This window comes from Centruroides sculpturatus, unplaced genomic scaffold, assembly GCF_000671375.1.
Source record: "Centruroides sculpturatus isolate CEXI.00-Female unplaced genomic scaffold, Cexi_2.0 scaffold33, whole genome shotgun sequence".
Classification (NCBI taxonomy): domain Eukaryota; kingdom Metazoa; phylum Arthropoda; class Arachnida; order Scorpiones; family Buthidae; genus Centruroides; species Centruroides sculpturatus.
Genome location: NW_019384325.1, coordinates 762,671 through 789,215, shown reverse-complemented (window position 1 = coordinate 789,215; position 26,545 = coordinate 762,671). Strand labels below are relative to the sequence as shown.

Here is a 26,545-nt window from a genome sequence, read left to right as displayed (position 1 = left end):
GGCAATCACTTAACAAATTCTGTCAATCCAGTGACAGTTTGTTTATTAATTAACGATTCCAAGTTAGTGTATCAAATTGTGGATTCAAGTCCCTTTCCAGCAAAGATGTTTTGCCAAATTTTAATGGTATTTGATCTTTTGAGGAGAGCATGACGACCTTTTACTCATCATGTAACTAGTTCTTGTGTAACTAATTTGCAAAAATTATGTTAAACTTATGAGAAACAAACTGTGTAAAATTATAAAGTATTATGAGTATGAGAATGTTAATTGAAAATTTACCATATTAGATATTGTAATTTGGGGTGAATAGAAACACTTTTCTGTCTAAATGATTATGTAACTTCAATAATATCAATGATGTGACTTCTTAAGTTTCATAAAAATTGGTCACATTTTCCTTAATAACTTTAATAGTTTTTTCTTTTTATTTTTACTTGATGTTTCTTTTCACTCCTATCCATAAAGTAAAAAGAAACAGTAACTTAAAAGTCATGTTTTGTTTCTATTTTACAACTGGAGAGGTAAAAGAAATGCTTTTTCTTTGTAAAAAATGTCTGTTTAGTTACTTAGGCCTTATATTTTCTCCATTACAGAATTTATACAGAAAGAAAAATGAACTTTTACAAAACAAACTACTCTATTGGGTAGTTTGAAAAACTGATTAAATGGATAAAAATGAAAGAGCTTTTAAAAAAAATACTTAAGTTGTTGAAGTTGTCAGGAAAATTGACAATGTTTTTTAGGTATAATGAAGAGATAGTAAGGGGAGCATAGTTTCCTAACAACATCCCCATACACAAAGTAAGATTCCTCACATATCTTCAAAAACTCATCTGTAGTGTTTGGTAGAAGAGCGCCATATATCCACCATCATCAATTTGACAGACTGGCAATGCACAGTCTGCTGGAGAAAAATCACAAAATTTCAGAGAAGTGTCCTAACTAAAATAAATCAACATCCATGTTACATATTGGAACATACAAATAGATCTATTTAGTTACTTCAAATTTTAAACCACTTGTATTGAAAAAGTTGCATGGGACAAATAGAAATAGTCATTTTCATTGGGCTGCAGATTTCAAATTGCAGACCTGTATGTACCCACTGTCACACATGTTTCCATCCATCTGTATGTCCTTTGTTAATTTTGAGAATGGAGTTAGATGAAAATTGAGACTAGATATGGAAAGCTTAGGGGCCAGAGGCTCCAATTAACTATATATGAACTTCTGGTCTAGACAAGAAGTCATAATTTTTAAAATTAAAATCAGATAAAAAATTTCAGCCCAGCATTGTGGCATTCACCCCCACAGATTCAGAATCATTACACTGCAAAAAAAAGAGATCATTGATGATAAAAAAGCATTCAAAATATTAAAGTTTTCAATGAAATTTTAATGAAATGCTAGGACAATACTCTAATATAATTTTTTAATGTAGTAAATCTTTTAATAAAACACCTGCAGTTTTTCTTACATTGAAAGTATATAGCCAACCATTGTAACACATAAATAAGATTGACATTCAGAACAATGGTGCTATCATTAAAAAAAATACAGAGATAACATTGATAAATTCTCAATTTGTTGGTTAGTTTCTTTGTTAATAGCATACAGAATTTTCTTTAAATTTGGTTTCTATTCACCCTAAGTTACGATAATTATTGGTTTAGAAATAATTTTGTAAATGTCAAATGATCTGCCGAGTTAGCGGACTGTTTTTGGGTTACATTAATGATTAGTTACTAATTTACTAGAGGTGAATGGATATGCAACTATCTTGTATTAATTATAATAACTTTTAATTTAAAAATTTCTGGAAGAAAAGTGTGGGCTGGAGCAGGATGAACCTGCAACTTCCACTTACCGTGCAAATGTGTTACCAATTACACTACCCAGATCTCCATCTAATTTTCACTTTCAGAACCATTAATTTAGATATAGTCAGACAAATTACACACAACGCTGCCTCGGGACAATCATTTGATATTAATTAAATTGGCTTATATAATTTATGAAATTTTGCAATTAGTAACTCAAATATATTTAAACACGATTATTAAGTTTTTTTTTTCCGTTTCAGATTTCCTGTAAGGTATACTACAATACGCACACATTAAAATGTTTTGGGGAGTTACATTAGAAAGTGGAAAACGATATTCCCAAGTTGTGGAATCGTCGTATCATTTGTCTATGGCTGCACTCGAACCCATGAGTAAAGAAGTGGAGAAATCAAATAAATATGTTTCTGTTATGATTGAACATGGAAAATCCGAGTTTCTTCTATGTACATTAGAGCATGATAGAGTAATGCAAGTTCCTTTAGATCTTGTTTTTGTAGAGGGAGAAGAAGTGAGCTTTTTTTTAAGTGGTGAAGGTATTGTTCATCTTACTGGCTACGTGACTGACGAAAGACAAGAAGTCAACGATGATTCATATCAAGAAGACTCTCAAGACGAATGTGAAACATCATATGATGACGAAAACATGTACGATGATGGCGATGACGATTATTACAGTAAGTTAATGCAGGTAGAGGAAGATTCAGACAGTTCGAGCAATGAAGAATGGGTTCCACAGAAAGTAAACAAGAAGAAGAAACATGCCAAAAAGGATAAAACATCAAAAGGCATAAAAAGTAACTTCAAAATGCAAAGTAATTTATTAGAAGACTCTGTTCCTGTTTTAGGGAAAAGTAGATCTAAAAATGAAGATGAGGACGAAGATGAGGATGAATGTGATTCTGAAGATAATTCATCTGAAGAAACAAATGAAAATTTTATAGAGGTTCATAGACAAGAATCAAACATTCATTTTAAACCCAAAAGTAAGAAACATTTTAAAAAAGAAGAAACATTCTCCCCATTTGAAGAACAGTCAAGTATGAAAACTTCAATGCCTGTCATTTCCAGAAAGATTTCAGAGGATCAGATACTAAATAAACAAGTAAATTGTTCTTCTATAAAGAAACATAAGAAAATAGCAAACAAACAGAAATTTTCACAAAAAAACAAAATTAATTATGAAGAGGAAAGACCTTTACAAGAAAATGCAACGTTTTCCTCCCAAAAAAAACGACTGAAAAAGAAACATAATTTTAAAGCACATGGAAATACAGATAATGCCTCTGAAAATTAAAGCATAATTTGTGTCACAAAATGTCAGTGAACTGAGATATTATGTAAAATGGGATTGATAATAAAATGTTTGATTTAAGTTCTATGTTTTTATAGAAATTTTTTAACAAAATTGTATAGAACATTTTTAAAGTAAATATAAACTAAGTAAAAATTGCATAACGTTGTCAAAATTATACAAACGTTTATAGTAATGATTTTTTTACTTAAATATAGGATGAATGGAGGTTAAATTTTACAGTTTACATGTAATTTCATTTAAACAATCTGTTCAGAACGTCATAATGATCGTTATAAAATATTTTATTAGAAAAATATGCATGGGGATTGATTGATAAATAGTCTCTATTTTTAAAAAAGTAGTTATGAAGGAAGTACAATAATGCAATTTTAAAAATAATTATTTCAATATACTTTTTTGCACGACATTTTGCACAACATTTTTCCATCTGAAGGTCTCCTTCTGCACTGTAAGTATTTCTATAGTTTGTTTTATCTCCAGGATGATGATTTCAAATTTTTTATTTGGTGATGGTACTTACATCGGCTGACCATAACATTTACAATCCAACTGGAGTCATATTTCAGAATCAGGGAAAATGCAGTCTAAAACTGTTTGAACTTAGCTATTTTTTAAAATTTATTTATTTATTGATCTATAAATTGGTGATTTTAATATTGACATGTTAATAAAATTGTTGTATTCAAAGATTGATTGTACAATTCAATACTGAAAATGCAAAACTGGCGACGATCCCCAGAAATCGGGTATGTCTGGTCACCCTAACGTAAGGCCATATTTTACTGCTTCTTTCTATTGTGCATTTTGGAGGGTTGAGATTGTCCCAACATGTGATTGAACCTATATTAATTGCCTGTTGTCTTGGATTTTGATATTTGAGAATCCATTAGATTTTTTTTATGATGCTTTTGCATTCTCTGGGCTTTTTGATTAGCCAAGCGAATAACTCTGGTGTTGGCTTCCATTAATAATCACATTGACTGCTCATACGGTTCATTCTCAAAGGTATTTTTTTTAATGTCCTTTACTAAATATGATATTTTTCCATTGATTTAACAAGTTTCTTGATGCCTTTCTTATAAAAATTGTCAGATTTTGATTCAAAAAACATTGTGCACTTACAGATGGATTCTTTTAATTTAAAACTTTTTCATTAAGACTATTATGAAGTGGTTGAAAGTGGTACTAATTTGTAGGGGCTACTGCAGCATTTTTTAAGCCAGAAGGTAGTACAGTGCAGACTTGTTTTCAAGATTGAAATCCCCATCCTTAAACTTTTGAACAAATGCCGACATTTAAAGCTTCACTGCCATTCATACTACATTGTTTGTCACAGTAACCATAGTGTTGGCTTTTCTAAATTTATATAATGCTACATGCCTTAAATTTAATTCCAAGAAGTTCATTTTGATTGACACTAATAAATTTCTTAAAAATAATCAAAAATTACTATGTAATTAACAAATTAGCACTTCAACCCTGATTGGTTTATAATAAAGTTATACTATGGCATGAAAACAATGCTTAGAAAAAACATTACATGTGACTCAGCTCAATATTATCAATATAGATAAGTCCCAAAATGATTACAATAAGTGGCTTCTATTGTATAAGAATCCATAATCCTAACTCTAATATAAGAATTACCTTCTTTAAAAAGATAAGGAATGGTTTTATGGACTTCTTTCTAGATAAAATGGTACATTTCAAAATGTCAGTCATAATTATATAATAATGATAATAGGAATACATTGCATTATAATTGCTTCATAATTTAGTAGAAATTATATATCAATTTATCTTAAGACTGGAATGGAACTGTATAAATCACAAGCTTTAATTTAGTTTTGTTTCAAAATAAAATAGTTAAGCAATGTATTAACTGTTATACATTGATACATTGAGTATTCTTTTATATATATATATATATAATTAATTTGAAAAATATAGTAATTGATGTTCTAATATAGATCTAAAACAATGATATTTAGAATTTAAAATTATTTATTGTAGATATTTTATAATGTTAACTTTTAATAAATATTTATACAAATTTATCTTTGTTGAAATATTGTTAAGTATTATGCTGTGTATAATTAATTAAACAGTACAATAGTGCTCAAAAGATAAATAGCAATAATAATTATTGTGATTTATAAACAGTAGTTATGAGATCATTGACAGCAGCATTTCAGAAATATCATTCAATAGTATCTTTATGGATTTTATGAGTTGAATCGGCTCTAATTAATTTTTAAGTATCAAAGACATTCACCAAACCAGAAAATCCAACAGTATTTAAGAATAAACTTTATAAAAACAAACATTTTTGACAAACTTAAATTATCATTCATCATTTTCTAACAAAAAGGGAATTTTAGGGAGGAAAGACTTTCTCCCATGCATGAGATCTTTATTTCGTCATCCCAAAAACTTAGTTTGACATCGTCGATCACATATCAGAGGCAACTAATAATAATAGTATTTGTTTCTTCAAACTGTGTTCTATCTTCCAAATTCCTTTTTAACCTGAAGACGATGATTTAAACACTCAGCAGTAAGCAACGACTATAGTTGTCAAATTCTTTTGGGGGTATCGCCAAAAACTAGCCTAAAACTACTGCGAAAAAAAATTCACATAAAAAATGAATTATGTAACAATAAAAAAAGACTTTTCTTTACTAGACATAACTGTTTACAAAATCTTTTTCCGAAACAGTAATGAGAAAAAAACGCATGGAAAAATACTTTAAAAATTTCCTACATTTATTCTCCACTACTGGGGTTAGAACCATATCCGATTAGTCCACTGTTGAAAGGTTAAGTTTGTTGAAAACTTTTGTTTTTATAAAGTTTTTTTTAATACTACTGGATTTTCTGGCTTGGTGAGTGTACTAGATATTAATATAAACCCAGTTCTCAGTTCTTACTACTGCAGAATGATCTAAGTATAAAAATTCTTTTTCTGATGAACTGTCATTTTGCCTATTAAATATATTCCCCAATTAATGCAGATTCACTTAGTGTGGTAACATTTTGGAATTATTAACTGTATTACGTAAGGCATTCCTGCATTTTTTAGCAATTGTAAAGTTAATTAATGTAGTTAAATAGAAATTTGAAAATATAAAGAATATATGTAAATAGTAGAGGATGAATAAGTAGATATATGTAATGTTGTTAAATAGGAACTTTATGCCAAAGTATTTAGACTCTAGACCTTTTTTTGTTCATAATTTGAAATACTTTGTAGGTAATAAGAAAACAATTTCTATAAATATAGTTGTTCTCAGTAAACTTCTTGATTACTCTTTCCTTTAGGCTCACCAGTAGAACCAAGCAGTTCTGTTCCCTGAACACTGGGAGTTTGGTCATGGGTTTGCATCTCTCCCGAATGGGCTGAACACTGGGAGTTTTCTGTTTATTAAGCATAAAATAATACTAATTGTATTTTTNACGACATTTTCATGATACGATCTCAGTTTCGGAACGGATTAATTTCGTATCCTGAGGTACCACTGTATATAATAAAGAAAATCGACTCACCGACGACTGGAAATTCATAATCTTCGAGGCCTTTAATGACATAACTGGTGGGAATATCTTTGATATCTTCTCCACGAACGACGTAAGAACTATCGGTGAGGTGGATGTAATTGTTTTCCTACAATATAAACAAAACATTTTATTTACACGGAAGTCGACCAGGGCGCCACCTGTCTGGCGTGAGGCGCCATTCTTCTCACCTGATCTTCTTGAACTTCGGAGGGTTGTTTCAGGTAATCTTCGAAGAGTAATTGGTGCTCGAGGCTGCTAGAAAGTGTTTGGAGTTGTAATTCTAACTGCAGACGATATTTTTCGGCTCCCCAATACTCTTCTAACTCTTGCCATTTACCGTCGACGGAATTACGGTTAGACTGACAGAAACCGTCCAGCCATTGGCTCGTTCCAGCGTTTTCCACCACCAGAGAACTGTCGATGCTAAGATCCATTCAATATTTATCTTGATTTATTTGAGTTATTTTTTCTCTCTCCTATTTAATTATATATAAATATAGTTTCTTTTTTTTTTCGCACGGATTTGGACGACCACTCTTCTCTCGGTAAAACGTAGAAAGACGGAACGCCTCTAGCGGCAGGTTTTTATATCGTCTGGCTCGTCGCCTTTTATTGGTCGGAGGTACACGCACTGTTCACATGCACGGCCGGTCACGTGGGCTGGAATGGCCAATCGCGCGGCGCCAAACGACGAATCACGTGATTATCGACGGAAACGCAGAAGAAATATTATAATTTTATTAATAATGGATGCGTATTTTGCTCCGTGTCAAATTTTTTTTATTATTATTATTTTTTGCTTGTGTTTTCTTCCACATACTTTATCTTTTTCTGTTTCATTAATGGTTAGTTTATTAAATAAGCTAAATATCCGTTGCGTAATTAGTTTATATTATTTACAAATTTCGATTAATTATTATGCAATTAATGTATGTCGCGCGTTAATTAATTAATCGCCGCCATTTTGAAAAATATCGAATTACATTTTTTTTAGTACTCGTTAATGGAGTNATGTACATGAAGTAGATGCACACTCTCCCGAATAAAGCCGGGAATTTTTAAGGTAGATTCAATATATAGAAAGTAATATTGTTCGATTGACATTTCTGTGAAGTATTCTTTTGTTTTTTACAAAATTAAGAAACTAGGATTAAAACCCGTCCATCCCTTTTGAAATTTATACAGGACTTCGCGGGAAGAGTTGAGAAATGCGAAAGGCTCGATTCTGTTCCATGAAAGACAGCAGTTCCATATCTTTGCTACTGAAGGTGATCCGCCATTGCTCTGTTGGAAACTCGCGGGTGGAACGGACATTAAAGTAAAGCTATTTAAGATGGTCGGGCGAAGGCTCTAGAATTAAAATTTAATATACAGCGATACGTTTTTAACAACAATTTCCTGTAATTTTTTTTCATTCACAAGTTTTGGGCGCCCCCCTACATTTTGTATTCTTTAGTTTAAAATTTTCCGGTTATGTTGTTGGTTTAAAATGTTTTTAAAATGTGGTTTAAAATGTTTTTAAACCACATTTCACACATTCGAAGTTTAGGAGCATCTTCCCCACACACAATAAAACTGAATCGGGATGTTGTGGCAATTCGACGTCATCGCTTCAGTTTTACAATGAGAAAATGACGTCAAACCGATATAAATTTACGAAAATATACTCGAATTATTCCAAAAACTGCGAGACGCAGACACGGGATTTATTAGAGAAGATCGGCGTCATTATTATTTTGTACGGTTAAACTATCAATGACGATCTCGACTCTACAATGTTGCCAATCTCCCGTCACGAAAACCCCTAAACAGACCCGAAATTCCCCTAAAACTAATCGAGTTCCCTCTAACAACTAAAACTTCTTTAATTTATCGACGCCATACCCTTGTTATTTGCTTAAGTAGTAGTCTCTTTTCCATTGTTTGATAGATACTAAGAGATATAGATAACATTTCGTCATTTCCCTACATACATTGTGTTACTATCGCTTTGTAGTAAGTGAATTGTGAATAATAAACCTAACATTTGCAGTGTCGATTAATCACAGTCCAGAGTACTGTTTTTCTAGAATTAAAGAGTATTATGCCCTATTTCGTTGATAAGTTATATCGAAATTTTATAGGTTATCTAGTTACGAAATACAGAATTATTAGCAAATAATCTAGAATTAATTCATTATTATTATTTTTTTTTGTATGTTCACAAGCGGTAGTGTTTGTTACACTAAATTCCCTTATTACGGTTAAATTTCTAGTAAATCGTCAATAATTTACACAATTAAATTATTTTTGATGGGTCAAAACACATCATACTTCCCTTGCTGTTGTATATAACAGAGGGGAAAGTATGGCAATCGGTCAGAAATGACCCCTACCCCAGGATGTTCTACATTTTAGACTCCGGGGAAGACTTGAAACATCGAGTAAGCAAAAAAATTTGGGTTTTTTTTTCCTGTATGGATGTTAGTGTATGGGGATTTTTCTCACCTACTTTGAAACTTAACTCTCGTGTCTCGTCGAAAATTTCTGAAATTTTGTTGGGAGTTTTTGTATATTTAGAGGCATTGATGCTATTATATTTTGGTGATTAAAGGTCGAGGGGTTAGTGAGAGAAGGGATCGTGGTATCAGGTGGTGTAGCGAACATAACTGGCGCCCCCAGAAACACATATAGTTTGTCTTGAGACCTTTTGGGTGCCCCTCTGCGAGTGGCGCCCGGTGCATGATACACCCACCCCTTGCCCTCCCTCGCTACGCCACTGCGTGGTATCGGACTTAAATGAAATTTTACTCTTTATTAGCATTTAGAAGTTTCTTTTTTATAATATAAAACTCGTCTCTAGCTCGAAATTATTATAAAAATGGCAAAAAAATTAAATAAAATCTTCTATTACTAATTCAAAACTTTCTGTAACAGATGGCGCCACGTACAATTTTAACTTTATTGCCGGGAAAGTTACTCAACTCGTTGCTGGATTTTTAATATTGAAAGAGTGAATCTGTACAACAGAAACGGGTCATTTAATTATAAATATTTCACGAAATCGCCATATATTTTTCAATTTTTCTATTACTATATAACTGACTGGAACGTATTTCCTCTCTTTCGGATCTTGTATGCACACAAATTGTATACTGTACTGCATGTATAATCTTGTATGCTTTATTTACGGATTCATAATTGAACAATACGAAAACTTTGTGACTAAATACGTAACGAGGGGGTTCGGCATTGATAATGGGAGGCGAACACGGCGACCAGCACGTCATACAGCATTCTTCAAACGAAAATCGCTTCCTCCGTTAACGACTACGTCCTTCTAAATTATTTATTTATTGATTTATCTTTACAATAAAGTAGCTTTAGTTAGCGTAGGTGGTTTAAGGAGACACATTTGCTATACTCCTCCCAAAAGAACTTAAACACGTGCCGAGATATAGTTTTATGACTGGTATTTATACAAAAAATAACCATAAACTTTATCTACATATCCGTATTATTATTATAAAAATATTCTTACCTCGAAATAATTTCCCCCGTCAAGGGTGTCCTCAGAGGAGACGATTAATGTCCCATTCGCTGGTATCGTAGGTGGCACAGGTTTCGTGACGTTAAAATCAGCCAACGTTTCGCAGCAAAATCGCCTAACCAAAGCCAAAATTCTGTAAGTGACACAACGTAACACTGCTATGTTAACGATACCATTGTAACACACGGCTGTCGTCAGATTAATTTCATTTACTATGTTCACATATTGACGTAACGTTATTTATCCATTAACATTATTTTCATCATTTCCGAATGCGTATGTTGTGATAATCGGAATCTAAATAGTCAAATAAATTGCATTCGAATGTTAGCGGCGTAACTAAGGAGATGACGTTCGTGGAGCTCGAAACCATACATTAGCAAGCTTTTCTTGTAATTTCTTGGTATAACACACACACAAATACATTTCTGTATTATTATTACATGCAGGAATTTTGATATAAATCCACCGATTAATGAAACGAAAACTAAGCTACCATACAATAATTTAAATGATTTCCTTAGGAACTCAAGTGTTTTTGTTACATTTAGGGTTTCAGTATATGATTTTAGAGAGTTTGATTAGCACTATGATAGCTTGAAGATGCCATTTTTCATGTTAATAAATTAACTAAGTATTTATGTTATGTGCAGTCTGTTTGGTATTACGGAAAATTGGTTATAAATACAATATTTTTCATTAATTTTAAGAATGTTTATTTGTATAAGATCTTTCAAAAACGCACTCCATATTTCCAGTGAATTTTTTCCCAAAGAAATCGAGATCCATATTTTTTTTTTGAGTAAGTTGTGTGTTTGTCGAATACACGACTTATGAAAATACACTATAATTCTCTTCTTATAAGCGTTCAAACTTCGATAATTCTGCTGTTTCTTCGGTCTCCACCTCGAAGAACGCAAAGGATTGTGGAAAGAAAAGAGAGAGAGAGAAGTATAACTTCTGTCGATTTACATCATAGTGCCACGACAAGTCTACCAACAAGGGGCAATAGGCTACATGTAAAAAAACGAGTTCGAGTACCGAAAGCGCGATTGTGAACTTTCGATATTCGGCAGAATCCGTTTGTGTCACTGTTTCTACCTGGAAACGTCGAAATTATCCACAAATGGAGCTTGTAATATCGGAAATTCGAATAATTTTTAAATCGTGAAATATAATTTCACAAACCCGAACCAGGAGGCGAGCCTTGAAAATCCTTAAGTGTGGATCAAACTCGAAGTGGTGACTCTAATCCATAGCAGAAACGTTAAGAAACCATTCGATCATTCTCTATTGTTCATCAAGATCGATCGAACACTGTAGTAGTATGAGGTCTTGCGAAATTGGTATACGTTCTCGGAAGAGAGGAAGGAAATAGAGATAAGGATCGATGTTCGACTTTTTCAATGTGGGCTACAACAGTACCCATTTTTGTTTGGAATTTATGATAGGTGGAAGATTATTCAAACAAGTTATAATGGTTGCGTTCAGAAAACTCGACGGTTCCGGAGTCGTTGAGTATTTTTCTAGCCTTCTACATTAGTTTGTTTCGGAACATGTTTGGTGTTTTGACGTCACGTTTGGTAGCTTCTTCCATCGCTAGCTGCAACTGATCGATGAATGCTACTTCCCGTTCCAACGTATACGTCACTCGTCATTCAACAGATGAAATTACGTAACACCTTTGCTCGGTTACAACTATTGACTGTGTCCAGTGCAGCCATTGACTTTTGTTTGACACGTCATGTGGTCCGGCGTAAAAGTCTCTACCGATATTATTGAATAGTTACTGTGTTATTTATATTTACTGTAGTTATATACTACGATGATTGATTTCCGGCGTTTGAATTTTATTAACCGACAATTTTTTTTGTAATTATTTCCTTCTGAAATTTGATTGTTTTTACAATTTTAGTTTTTATTTTTTAATTTAACAAGGAAAAATTAAAATGTACAATCACGGTTTGGTATATTTCTGAATCGACGTTACTGTATTACAATTTATATCTAATTAATAACAATTTAAATAAAAATTATAAATCTAGAAAACTAAAATTGCTAGCGGTTATAGAATTTGTCGAACTCTTCAAACATATACCGTAATAATAATAAACATTAATGAAATTATTTATAAATACCTGATATTTGACTCGTTAACTTTCGATTAATATTTACTCTCCTTTTAGTTTTCGCCATAATTTAATCCTATTTAATAAGAATTGACTTCAACTTACACGTTAAATTTTAAAGAAAAAAACGTTTAACGAGTCGTTAAATGAAAAGCTAAAGGAATTCCGAATTATTTTCTTTTTAAGCCGTCAATTTTCGGTGTAAAAATCAATTTAAAAGTGCATTTTTGCGAAGACCAATCGATAAAACGTTAGTGTGACGTCGGGAGATAAATCCGATCGAGGAGAGAGAGAGAAAATTTGCAGAACTTAACGGACACTTTATTAATTCTATTGTACAGTACATGTTTAACAGAACGGGTGTCGTGTATACAGGAACAAATCAACCGAACTGTTTTTTTACAAGGGATAGAAAGAGCAGTTCTTGAGGACGAAATCGTTCAAGCAAACTCTTACCACTTTAGCGGAAGGACACTTCTTCGACTTGACTAACAAAACTTCTCCCAAAACTCTGTAACAAGAATCGCTGCACAGAGAAGAGTCGACGTTAACCCAGAACTCCACTTCGACGGTTTTCTCTACAGTCCCGTCTTCGTTAATTTTCATGCGAATTTCTCGCTGTCCCCCTTGACAGTCGACTACTTGGACGGTGCCCAGGCTGGCCCCGTTGTCCGTCTGTCTGATGTCGAAACGGTCGCCCTCCTCCACGGCAACCAACGAAAATCCGTAACCGTCCGAATGAGTGTCGGACCAGAAGTAGTTATCGATCAAAAATGGCTTTTTGTCTTCGAACACTACACGTTTTCCATATCCCATTCCCACGGATTTCAGAGTCAATGCCTCTCCGCCGAACAGCCGAGTCTTGCTGTGGTTCAGACGCACCCGGTAGCGGAAACCCGGTACCACTCTCCTGTCCACGTACGTACCTCCGGGGAGAAACAAAAAAAATCGTGTAAACAACGTGTTCTACTTTACCACCCTGTGTGTACAATAGAAAAATGGCCGCTTCGGTGGAGCCAAACTCCAACCGCCGGGGGCAGGGTGAAGGCGTAAAAACAGATTTGGATCGATTAATATAAACACTAGTGTGATTGAGATCATCCCGTAATCTCCACCACACTATTACAGTGTTTATGTTAATTGATACAAAAAAACCACCCCTCGTCGTTTCACAATAATATAAAACAAATTTGGGTTTGTACTGTACAGTACATCTCCGTCCCTCTTAAGAAAGTTTCACTATTCGGAAGAGTGCCCACAGGTCTTACACCCGTATTAAACTGCCGGTACGGATGGAATCGAATACCTCCTTAACATGTGATATGCCGTTTTTCCACCCGTCCCCTTGATTTACAACAACAGGAAATTTTGCCTCCATATTAACCAAATAACATGACTGTAATGTAAACATAAATGTGTAGTTAGTAGTGTCTGTAACTAATTAGAAAGGCGAGTCAGAATGTAAACACAATTCTCGTTTACCAATGAATAAAATTACTCATTCGATAAACGCCAATGAACCGTCCTCACATTCTTACGGTTTAAAAACAAACAAAATTATCCCGTTACAATTGTTTTCAGGTGTGTATCTGCATTAAAATGGCGATAGTGTATTTGTACCGTAATTTAACTTTATTATATATACAGTGGTACCTCAGGTTACGAACGCCCCAGCATACGAAATTTTCAGGATACGACATGAAATTCAAACATATTTTTGCTCCACGATACGAACAAAAACTCACCATACGACGTTAAATTAGTTCGCATTTTTCATTTGTTTTTCTTACTACAGTTATTTTTTTTAATGTATTACTTGGCTTTAATTTGAGTATGTTTTTCGCGTTGGAACGAATTATTTGGTTTTACATGTAATCGTATGGGAAAAGATGATCCACCTTACGACATTTTCATGATACGATCTCAGTTTCGGAACGGATTAATTTCGTATCCTGAGGTACCACTGTATATAATAAAGAAAATCGACTCACCGACGACTGGAAATTCATAATCTTCGAGGCCTTTAATGACATAACTGGTGGGAATATCTTTGATATCTTCTCCACGAACGACGTAAGAACTATCGGTGAGGTGGATGTAATTGTTTTCCTACAATATAAACAAAACATTTTATTTACACGGAAGTCGACCAGGGCGCCACCTGTCTGGCGTGAGGCGCCATTCTTCTCACCTGATCTTCTTGAACTTCGGAGGGTTGTTTCAGGTAATCTTCGAAGAGTAATTGGTGCTCGAGGCTGCTAGAAAGTGTTTGGAGTTGTAATTCTAACTGCAGACGATATTTTTCGGCTCCCCAATACTCTTCTAACTCTTGCCATTTACCGTCGACGGAATTACGGTTAGACTGACAGAAACCGTCCAGCCATTGGCTCGTTCCAGCGTTTTCCACCACCAGAGAACTGTCGATGCTAAGATCCATTCAATATTTATCTTGATTTATTTGAGTTATTTTTTCTCTCTCCTATTTAATTATATATAAATATAGTTTCTTTTTTTTTTCGCACGGATTTGGACGACCACTCTTCTCTCGGTAAAACGTAGAAAGACGGAACGCCTCTAGCGGCAGGTTTTTATATCGTCTGGCTCGTCGCCTTTTATTGGTCGGAGGTACACGCACTGTTCACATGCACGGCCGGTCACGTGGGCTGGAATGGCCAATCGCGCGGCGCCAAACGACGAATCACGTGATTATCGACGGAAACGCAGAAGAAATATTATAATTTTATTAATAATGGATGCGTATTTTGCTCCGTGTCAAAATTTTTTATTATTGTTATTTTTTTCTTGTGTTTTCTTCCACATACTTTATCTTTTTCTGTTTCGTTAATGGTTAGTTTATTAAATAAGCTAAATATCCGTTGCGTAATTAGTTTATATTATTTACAAATTTCCATTAATTATTATGCAATTAATGTATGTCGCGCGTTAATTAATTAATCGCCGCCATTTTGAAAAATATCGAATTACATTTTTTTTAGTACTCGTTAATGGAGTAAAAAAAATAAAAATAAATAAATAAATTGGATCGTTAGCCGAAATTATGCCCCATATTTGATTCATTTATATAATTATTTTTACTGGTATATTAATTAAAGAATTATAATATTATAGTAAAATAATTATTAATTTATAATAATCTTCAGGGTTAATAAGGCCATTTTACATTAAACATAAATATATAAAAATTACCAGCTAAATTTAATAATTTCCACTTTTATATATATATATAATTTCTCTATTATTATTAATTTATTTATTTTTAATTAGGGATAGACACTTTAAGTATGACCTTTCGACCTTTAAACGCAAGAATTTTGGAAAGTGTGTGGCAATTCCTCGATTTCCACATTTTGTATACGTTTCAACAATATTGGATTTATCATAAATGCTTTCGGTGAGTCCTAAATTCATAATGATTATGGTAATCATATGACCGCTCTGGTCTATCTAACTAAGATAGGAGCGGTCCTCTGATTGCTAATGTTTATTTTTCTTTTTGCATAATCGATAAAGAATTTAGTTGTCGAGATTGTACAATCGAGAAATATCAAAGATAAGCAATAACCACGTCGGTTTTTTTCACACTTCATTATCTACTGTAAGTTTGGCCTTGAAATCCCGATTTATTGTTAAGGTCGGTGTTACGAACTGTTTTACGATACAGAAAAAAAAGGGGGTAATGGCAATCGAGGGCGTAATTATTATACAATAATTTATTCTCTTGCAGAAATGTGTTACATAATTATATTTTATTCAAACTAAAGGAAATTATATTTTATATAAGAAAAAATTTATTGCGTAAAATAACATATTTTTGCATAATCATTGAAAGTTTTGTAAATTATTCACATTTTTTTTTTCTTCTGTATAATGGCGGATTATAGTCTCTCTCATGCTTGGGCGTCGTCTTTATGGGGCATAGGGGACGTTCAATAGTGGGAGGAAACAGTTTGCTGGTTCAACCATCAAACTGTTCCTTTCCAGCTAATTTTGAACTAGTAAACTATTCCTACCAGCGTTACTTTTATTTTATATCACGCGACAAAAATAAAAAGCAGAAACGAGTGCAGTACACAACAAACACATCTTGTTTTGTGTGTCCACTCGAAACCCGAGAATGAGAAATTTTTCTTACTGACGTTGGCCCGTCCCCTGTAACATTTATAAAGATCGAGGAGAAAAACTACAATCGATAATTTAATATTGATTAAGTTACGGTGTAAATGTCACATCAGTCCTACTTTATGCAATAATTTCGTCTTGTGTAATTTAAAACGCAGATAAGATATGTACTTTGATTGAACATTGATCCGTCTCGAAGGAACTATTATTGATGGACGAGACGAAAAGGTAAATGTATGGAAATAATGTACGAGTTATTGTAATTAATGCGTGAAGTCAACCCGAAAAATAGAGTATATTACGGTCGAAGGATTTACAAACACGTAATTTTCTAAGCATTCAATTAACGTCATTAAATATTTTTTTCTTTGTTTGTAAAGATAAATAAGCGAAAGGTCTTCCCGATAATACTTTGATTTCATTTCTTTATCTGACAATACGCCATCTCCTCGTTTACAAGGGTCGGCAAACAACGTAAAAGGCTTAAACGAGGCTAAATACGAGTTCTGTCCTTCACGCTCTATACTTTTAAGCTTTATGTAATGCAAGAAAAGACGATTATCAACAATTATTTTCTATTTTACGTTCTCTTATCTTTTCCAATTTCCTTCGAGATTAGAAAATTTCGGCTAATTTAATCGGAAAGTTTCGCATTTTGTAAAATATCGAACAAATTACTTACTATCTTAAGAAAAATCGATTGATTGACAAGCCATCGTTGTTGCGGTACTGTTGAATACATATATATATACAGTAAAACCCGTGTAAACCGTACCTACACCGTACCGAATATTTTTCCGGTTTGGCAGGTTCCCTTCCGAACAGGTTTTTTTTTTTTTTTTTTTTTTTTTTTTAAACACCGAAAATCGCTGGGTTCCGAAGAAATTTTTCCCGCTTAGATAGGTTTCGCTGTATTTTATGCGGTATATCACGTATGGTACCACAGAAATTACACATTTCCCCTCGATTTATAAAGCGTGTCGTGAATATTGAAATAAATCAGAAGCTGCAAAAAAAAAAACTGAATAATAAACAACATTTCTTTTTATATTTATATATATATGTATGTATATATATATCGAGTAAATATGAGTATACAAAGTTTCGATAAAAATCATCATTCAAATTTACCATTCGCATTATAAAACAAGTTGGTATCATTACCTAAAAATATACAGTATCACAGAATTTCTGCATACAATTCACCTACATTTTTTTTGATTTTATCAACAAAGATTTCGACTTAATCCAGTAATTAATTGTACTGTATACTTGAAGGCAATGAGAATGATACTCTGTTAAGTACAACAACAAACAAATATCCAATAATTATCAAAATTTCGTTTTAGAATAAACTTGTATTTATATTTATTGAAGAACGAAGTGGGAAATATATAATATATATATATATACGATAATTGTTTAAGGAGAAGAAGATAAATTAAATCGTTAGAAACAATAAAGTTATTGTTAATAATAATAATAAAAGTAACAACCCTTCTTGATAGCGTAGAAAGTCTCCTACAGGCTATCATCATCTGAATTTTATCATCACTTAATACGATTTTATCATCTATATATTCACCCATAAAGTATTCAAAATTTCTCTAACAATAAATAATTTTATAGTTACATAATTATAATAATTCACTAAGAGAACCGTATACAATTTTCGTTATTTTGTAAGATATTAAAACGTTGTATATCGAGAATATTTTATTATTATTATTATTATTATGCATTTTGTAGATTCAATTGACGATTTCCATATTTTAAACGCGGCTGCGAGAAATGTGTTAAAAGAATTCCGTGCCACGCTTTAATATATTAAAATTATATTTGCAGAATTTTAAGGAGGCAAAAATAAAAAAAATAAAACCGACACACACCCGTGCAAACAGCGGTAGGTGTAGTAGATTAATACGTCATAGTTAACAGACGTCACGTCACGCAATGGTATCGGTTGTCTCGTCTACACACGCTTTGTATATAAATAAAGGAATTGTCGTTAAAGAAATTTTCAGCATCGATTTTTCTTCTTTCTTTTCACAATTTGAGGGCATCTAATACTAAAATCTATTGTTAAAAAAATCATTTTTTACCCTCACGACAGCTCGTGAAACGTTGTAGAGGTAGCGGCACTTGGCCTGATCTACAACGTTTCTCGAAAATTACTGTCTAAAATTTCTACTTAAAAATTATCCTCCTTAAATTTTGCATAGCATATTTACTTAAAATTCGTTAAACAACAAGGCTCATAAAAATAAAAATGGCGGATTTTTTTTAAATTTTTAAATAAATATGCTAATGCGGCTAGAACGAACGTTGTCACGAATAAGCACGCTAATTTAAATCTGATTTTTATAGTCGGTTAGTAGTAAATTGTTCATCTAAATACTATTTTATAGATTGTGGATCATTTAAAAAGCTTTAATGATTGATTAATTAATTAATTAATTGAAGGGCTTGGTCCAAGGCCATAAGTCACCAAAGCAAAATCGATAAACGATTCGATTCCACTTACACTCATTGGAGCGACAAACTATGCATTTTTTTTTTAGTTTTTTAAACCCTTAATTAAAATTATAACAATTTATTGCTATTATCATCATTTAAGAAAAGGCTTAAAAAGTTATAAAAATTCTGACGTAGGAGGAGAAGATCGAAATTTCGTGACTACAAAAAAAAAAAAATCAAGTCGAAATTTCAAATACTGTAATTTGAATTTTCACTTTCTTAAACTTTCGATTACGCGCATTACGTAATTTGACGGTCGTGCGCTGAATGCTTACGACATACTTGACTTTCACGAAAAAATGTCGGGACCTACGAACGAAAATCGTTTAACACGTCACGAAATTTCGATTTTCTCGGATCCGCGTAAAGCTAATTCGTAATAATATTTCGGAAAATAAATCTAGTAAAACATTCTCTCGATGTATAAGGCGTTTACGTACAACTGTAGTTGTACAGCAATACGTAAAAGATATCGATCAACTTACATACAAGGCCCGATATTAGAGAGGTTGCGGCCGAAGTTTTCATCTCTCAAACGTGAACGTCGAACGTCGAGTGCCGCTATCTTGTAAGCGGCCCTCGACGTTCACGTTTGAGAGATGAAAACTTCGGCCGCAACCTCTCTATTGGCCTGAGTGTAACGTTTTGCAGTTTTTGCCCTCCCCAGAAATCATTACAATTAAATACGTTCGAGATAAATTACAGAATTTCTCACAAATAATAACAGCAAAGATCAAAATGTTCTACTCCCTCTCGCTATTTATAGGATGTTCGGTTGCTGTCTAATGTAAAAAAAAATCGATAAAAAATCCCATTTAATGCGAAAAATTCTATAGCATTTTAAGACGTCGAATGCAAACTTTGCATTTAAATAAATACAATTGAGATATTTGAATGCGATAGGCTTTATTAATTTTGTGTAGTGGTGCGGTGATGCAGCGCTTCTTAAGGAATTTTACAGTAAAAAATGTTTCATGTAAGGCTCCGTATGGTATACCGACGACGGCCAAAAAATCAATTAATTAATTATTTCGAATATTACAATATAATTTGTGTTATTCCTATTGTTAGTAGTCCTATTTGAAGAATTACATTAATTAAAAAATATAACTCGGCAAGGAAAGTATGGCCACCGGTCAAAAAAAATGGCTTTTCAAGATTTTTACATTTTCGGACTGGAGGGTCTTAAAACGTCGAAAAATGAAAAAAAAAAAAAATTCGGGGGGTAATTTCTATACGTGCGAGGGAGAGGCACGATTTTTTCGATCACTTTGAAGCTCAATAACTTGCGTGCCTTTTGTCGAAAATTTTTAAACTTTTTGCAAGGAAGTCGTGTATTAGAGGAATCGATGCTATTGAATTTTGGTGGTTAAAGGTCGAGAAGGTGGAGGGAGATAAAGGAATCGCGTGTCGTACCTGGAGTGGGGAGGAATTAAGATTTTACCTGTTATTTGTATTTATAATTTAAAAAAATAAAATAAAATAAAATTCGTCTCTGCTCCAAAATTAAGCTGTTTGCCATCTTATAATAATTAATAATATTAAGTTTTTAAAATAAAATCTCTTAGCAGAGCGTGCCACACACAATATTTTAAAGTTTGGCAGGGAAAGTTAAGCAACTCGTTGCTGGATATTTTTGATAATTATTAAGATATTTAAAAATTCTCTGTTATTAAAATTGTATGACAAAACGACATGTTTCTTTAAAGAGAGCATCTTCGTAGCAGAACATAAAATATTTACTATTATTACAATACAGTCTTGAAAAATACCGTAATTTAACTTCCTCAAACATCAATTATTGATCAAAATTATTACCTAAGTGTTCATTTTAATATCTAAAAGGCAAAGAACACAATTAGAAAATAAGAAAGATGAGAAAGTATAATGAAAAATGATCAACATGGAAAAAGACCTAACTTCAAACAATACACTTTACAATTATTATTAACTATCAGATGACTTTCAAACCATTTTAACCATTTTTTTTTAACATAAATTAAACACAGAATATAAAATACAACAAACTATTTGCCCTATTTAAACAAGTAAATGGAGGATAAAAGTAATCATAAAATAAAATCTTAAAGATTATCAACTTCCAATTAAATTCAATTAAAAAAAACCTCTTCTTTCACGTTTTAATTTGGAAATCAAAAGGAATAATACTCGTTTAAACAGAAAACTATGAAGACATTGTGTTGTCATCGTAAAATCTACAGTGACGTGGCAAAATACAGCAATGACGTCAGCATCCCTCACAATTAAAAATGTATTACTTTAATTTGAATCAATTGCAATTGATTCAAACTTAATGTAAAATTCAAGCATAAATCAACCAGGTGCATATATGATACTGATCATTTAGCCATTTCTATTAAAAGGCATTGCTTTATAACACTACTAAAAATGTGTTAAATATACTAGAGAGGGATACGTAGAGGAATAATTTGTTAAATATGCATTCCTCTGTTTAATTTTGACAAGAACACATTTCCAGAGGAAGAACGAATCTCACTTTATTCATTGGTCTGCAGTACATTGAAAACTGTTCACAAAACTATTCTAAACATTCCTAATCTATAAACTTGAATGAAAGGATAAAATAAACTATCAAGACCAAAACAAAACAGGAAAATAGTAATGCTAAATGATAGTTGTGTAATACGAGGAAATTACAATCTACCATCATTGGAAAGTGTATAAAAGAAAACATTAGTAAATATCTTCTCAGAATAATAAAAAAATTTGATAAACAATGTATTTAATTTATTATAATAAAGAAAATATNCACAATTTAATCCTATTTAATAAGAATTGATTTCAACTTACACGTTAAATTTTAAAGAAAAAACGTTTAACGAGTCGTTAAATGAAAAGCTAAAGGAATTCCGAATTATTTTCTTTTTAAGCCGTCAATTTTCGGTGTAAAAATCAATTTAAAAGTGCATTTTTGCGAAGACCAATCGATAAAACGTTAGTGTGACGTCGGGAGATAAATCCGATCGAGGAGAGAGAGAGAGAGAGAGAGAGAAAAAAAATTTGCAGAACTTAACACACTTTATTAAATCTATTGTACAGTACATGTTTAACAGAACGGGTGTCGTGTATACAGGAACAAATCAACCGAACTGTTTTTTTACAAGGGATAGAAAGAGCAGTTCTTGAGGACGAAATCGTTCAAGCGAACTCTTACCACTTTAGCGGAAGGACACTTCTTCGACTTGACTAACAAAACTTCTCCCAAAACTCTGTAACAAGAATCGCTGCACAGAGAAGAGTCGACGTTAACCCAGAACTCCACTTCGACGGTTTTCTCTACAGTACCGTCTTCGTTAATTTTCATGCGAATTTCTCGCTGTCCCCCTTGACAGTCGACTACTTGGACGGTGCCCAGGCTGGCCCCGTTGTCCGTCTGTCTGATGTCGAAACGGTCGCCCTCCTCCACGGCAACCAACGAAAATCCGTAACCGTCCGAATGAGTGTCGGACCAGAAGTAGTTATCGATCAAAAATGGCTTTTTGTCTTCGAACACTACACGTTTTCCATATCCCATTCCCACGGATTTCAGAGTCAATGCCTCTCCGCCGAACAGCCGAGTCTTGCTGTGGTTCAGACGCACCCGGTAGCGGAAACCCGGTACCACTCTCCTGTCCACGTACGTACCTCCGGGGAGAAACAAAAAAAATCGTGTAAACAACGTGTTCTACTTTACCACCCTGTGTGTACAATAGAAAAATGGCCGCTTCGGTGGAGCCAAACTCCAACCGCCGGGGGCAGGGTGAAGGCGTAAAAACAGATTTGGATCGATTAATATAAACACTAGTGTGGTTGAGATCATCCCGTAATCTCCACCACACTATTACAGTGTTTATGTTAATTGATACAAAAAAACCACCCCTCGTCGTTTCACAATAATATAAAACAAATTTGGGTTTGTACTGTACAGTACATCTCCGTCCCTCTTAAGAAAGTTTCACTATTCGGAAGAGTGCCCACAGGTCTTACACCCGTATTAAACTGCCGGTACGGATGGAATCGAATACCTCCTTAACATGTGATATGCCGTTTTTCCACCCGTCCCCTTGATTTACAACAACAGGAAATTTTGCCTCCATATTAACCAAATAACATGACTGTAATGTAAACATAAATGTGTAGTTAGTAGTGTCTGTAACTAATTAGAAAGGCGAGTCAGAATGTAAACACAATTCTCGTTTACCAATGAATAAAATTACTCATTCGATAAACGCCAATGAACCGTCCTCACATTCTTACGGTTTAAAAACAAACAAAATTATCCCGTTACAATTGTTTTCAGGTGTGTATCTGCATTAAAATGGCGATAGTGTATTTGTACCGTAATTTAACTTTATTATATATACAGTGGTACCTCAGGTTACGAACGCCCCAGCATACGAAATTTTCAGGATACGACATGAAATTCAAACATATTTTTGCTCCACGATACGAACAAAAACTCACCATACGACGTTAAATTAGTTCGCATTTTTCATTTGTTTTTCTTACTACAGTTATTTTTTTTAATGTATTACTTGGCTTTAATTTGAGTATGTTTTTCGCGTTGGAACGAATTATTTGGTTTTACATGTAATCGTATGGGAAAAGATGATCCACCTTACGACATTTTCATGATACGATCTCAGTTTCGGAACGGATTAATTTCGTATCCTGAGGTACCACTGTATATAATAAAGAAAATCGACTCACCGACGACTGGAAATTCATAATCTTCGAGGCCTTTAATGACATAACTGGTGGGAATATCTTTGATATCTTCTCCANGGAAAATAGTAATGCTAAATGATAGTTGTGTAATACGAGGAAATTACAATCTACCATCATTGGAAAGTGTATAAAAGAAAACATTAGTAAATATCTTCTCAGAATAATAAAAAAATTTGATAAACAATGTATTTAATTTATTATAATAAAGAAAATATGACAAATCAACAAAGGCTATATGATATTCAGATGAGGATATAAAACATTTTGAATTGCTATGCATTTATTAGACAAGGTTAAAACGCATTTAATGTCTATTAGTACAAATTACAAAACGTCAGTGTTTACATGATTTAAAATGATTAAAATTTATAAACAAAATAAAATCTACTGGTATAAAGGAAGGATTCTATAATGAAGAATTCATTTTCTATAAAAAAAAATGGAGGAAACAAAAATGTTATTAAAAAATCTCAGCACAGTAATAACATGCTAATGTTGTGTTAAGTTTCTTAATTAAAATTATAATTTTCGTATGTTTATGACAATTTATTAAATTTAATACACCAATTCTTTTGTTAATAACATTATAAAGTTAGAACCAAATTATAAATAAATTCCATCTAATTTAAAATCATTAAATCAGTGACAGTTTGAGGACTATTTTAGAACTTGTCTTTGTTTTTTTTAATATTTATTGTAAAGAATAGAAAAAAAATTGAAGAATCTTGTACAAAGGCAAGCTTGCCTAAGAATTAAGTTTAATTTTTTAAATAGAATTTTAAAATTCTAAAATGGCATATTCTTTATGCCTATTTTACATTTCTATGTTATTCTAACATAGATGTAAAACATTAGCAACTCTTTTCTTCCTAAATTGTGTAATACTTTAGTGACTTTTTACCTTAAAAATTTATTTACAATAGTAAACGTTTGTGTAATTATAGAGTTGCTAAATTGCATATTCAAATAAACTGAGATTGGAATAATGTTAAATGAGGATGAATTTAAATATAAATTCGTATTGAAGTACTGTATATGTACACTGATTATTATATTTATGTTGTTTATTGAATATTTATAAACAGTCAGTAATTTATAATTACTGACTGTTTATTATATTTATAAACATAATAAGCATACTAAACATATTTATAAACATAATAATTTATAAAAAGAATATTTATAAACAGTCAAAACATAAATAAAAATGAATAATTCATATTAGTATAACAATTTGATAGACAAAAGAAATTATTATTATTTTTTGTTTTAATTATGTTTGTAATTAGTATGATAATCTTTCAAATTCTTAACAATCGATATATTAGCATTACTTGTAAAAATTGTGATAATTTTAGAAATTGCCATGCAAAAATACTGAAATCTATAATGTCCACTTGTCTTCTTCATTAATAAGTTCTAATACTAAAGCATTTGTCTGGTAATACTAAAGCATTTTATAGAAGACATTTTTATGTTTTCTTTAATTTCACTGTCAATAGAAGGGAAAATATTAAATATTTCAAGTTTAAATCTTAATTGTAAAAAATTTGAATACGAAAATCATATTGTAGAAAGTGTCAGTTGACAACATCAAGAAGTTTTAAAGATGCTTATTTAAACACAAGTAAAGTTCTGTACAAAATTATGATTGGATCATTTTTATAGTATAAATAATTTTAAACTAGCATATGATAATCTTTTTTATAATGATTTAGATTTGGCATTGCCAAATGAACAGAAATTAGCACAGGACTGTTACCGTAATAAAAAATTCCCTTAAATAACTCACGCATTTGATTACTGTAATTTGGATTTTGCTAACCAGATATATTACAACTTATTTGCATTAATTCCATGGGGTTAACAAAAAGAGAAAGATATATTAATTTATGTAAGTGATGGTAACATGCTTATTTTGTTAATAGATCTTTCTCTTTTGATCAACTTATGGTACCATCTTAATACTAGATTTAATCTAAAATTTTTTAGAATATATTACAACTTAGAAATAGAAATAACTTCATTAAATAACAGTTAATAAGAAATATTATTTAATGTAACATAACAAATGCAATATGTATATTTAAAATGTTTCTCTAATAATTGTTAGAAATAAAGATAATGTAATAAATGTATAAAAAAAAATTTAATTTTAACGCTCATTATTCAGTTTCTAAAAATTATATTCTGATATTAATATGTTTACACCATTTCCTAACTATAGCAGAAGAAAGGATAATTTTTTAAAGCATTTATTATGATTGCTTAATAAATTTCCATATAACTTCTACTAGGTAATAAGAACAGAATTTATATATATCATTATTATATTTTTGTTTCCTACAAATTTTAACAGACAGACATCCTAATGGGATCTATTCTGACAGCCAAACTGCAATCAAGGTCGTCATAAATCAGAATTAGTCACATTGTTAATTTAACATTCGCCATAGTGTAATATATAAAACTGGTGATTAGCAATTATTTTTAAAATTTATATTTGTATCTTTTAAAATGGTAGGAGTATCCATGTTGTATTATTCAAAATTATTATAATGCAGATTTGTATAAGACCTTTTGAAGGTCTTATATATTAACTGTAGGGTTGGTTAAGCTAAACATCATTGATTTGTTTTAATAAGAATAAATGATTAAAGGAGTTTATTAATTTAGGTAGGCAGAATCATTTTTAACTTTAATAATTGTTGCCTTTAGTGGCAATTTCTTATTGGCATTAAAAACAGACTGGTAAAAGTTG

The 26,545-nt window shown here is 32.0% G+C and overlaps 3 protein-coding genes and 1 long non-coding RNA gene across 5 annotated transcripts in view; 2 read left to right on the top strand and 2 right to left on the bottom strand.

Annotated features, from left to right (window-relative positions):
- LOC111627173 (46 kDa FK506-binding nuclear protein-like) overlaps positions 1-3,180 on the top strand; it is a 35,612-nt gene extending 32,432 nt beyond the window's left edge. For both annotated transcript variants that reach the window (XM_023370754.1, XM_023370746.1), the window contains exon 2: positions 2,087-3,180. In XM_023370754.1, the coding sequence (XP_023226522.1) occupies positions 2,125-3,141 (1,017 nt within the window). In that variant the 5' untranslated portion in view covers positions 2,087-2,124 and the 3' untranslated portion in view covers positions 3,142-3,180. The remainder of the gene's footprint in view (positions 1-2,086) is intronic.
- A 3,448-nt stretch (positions 3,181-6,628) lies between these two features.
- Positions 6,629-7,294, bottom strand: LOC111627214. The gene is made up of 2 exons (XM_023370788.1): positions 6,909-7,294; positions 6,629-6,826 (listed from the first exon to the last, which is right to left on the bottom strand). The coding sequence occupies exons 1-2, from the start codon at positions 7,152-7,154 to the stop codon at positions 6,641-6,643; spliced, it is 432 nt and encodes a 143-aa protein (XP_023226556.1). The 5' UTR covers positions 7,155-7,294; the 3' UTR covers positions 6,629-6,640.
- A 5,383-nt stretch (positions 7,295-12,677) lies between these two features.
- LOC111626862 lies at positions 12,678-25,998 on the bottom strand. Its single transcript, XM_023370387.1, has 6 exons — positions 25,994-25,998; positions 23,767-23,855; positions 22,179-22,701; positions 14,570-14,816; positions 14,370-14,487; positions 12,678-13,304 (listed from the first exon to the last, which is right to left on the bottom strand). Exons 1-6 carry the CDS (start codon positions 25,996-25,998, stop codon positions 12,778-12,780), a joined length of 1,509 nt encoding a protein of 502 aa, XP_023226155.1. The 3' UTR covers positions 12,678-12,777.
- LOC111627225 lies at positions 14,824-18,572 on the top strand. The gene is made up of 3 exons (XR_002756980.1): positions 14,824-15,225; positions 15,664-15,790; positions 18,364-18,572. It is a non-coding gene; the product is annotated as an uncharacterized LOC111627225 (long non-coding RNA).
- Positions 25,999-26,545: the final 547 nt, after the last annotated feature.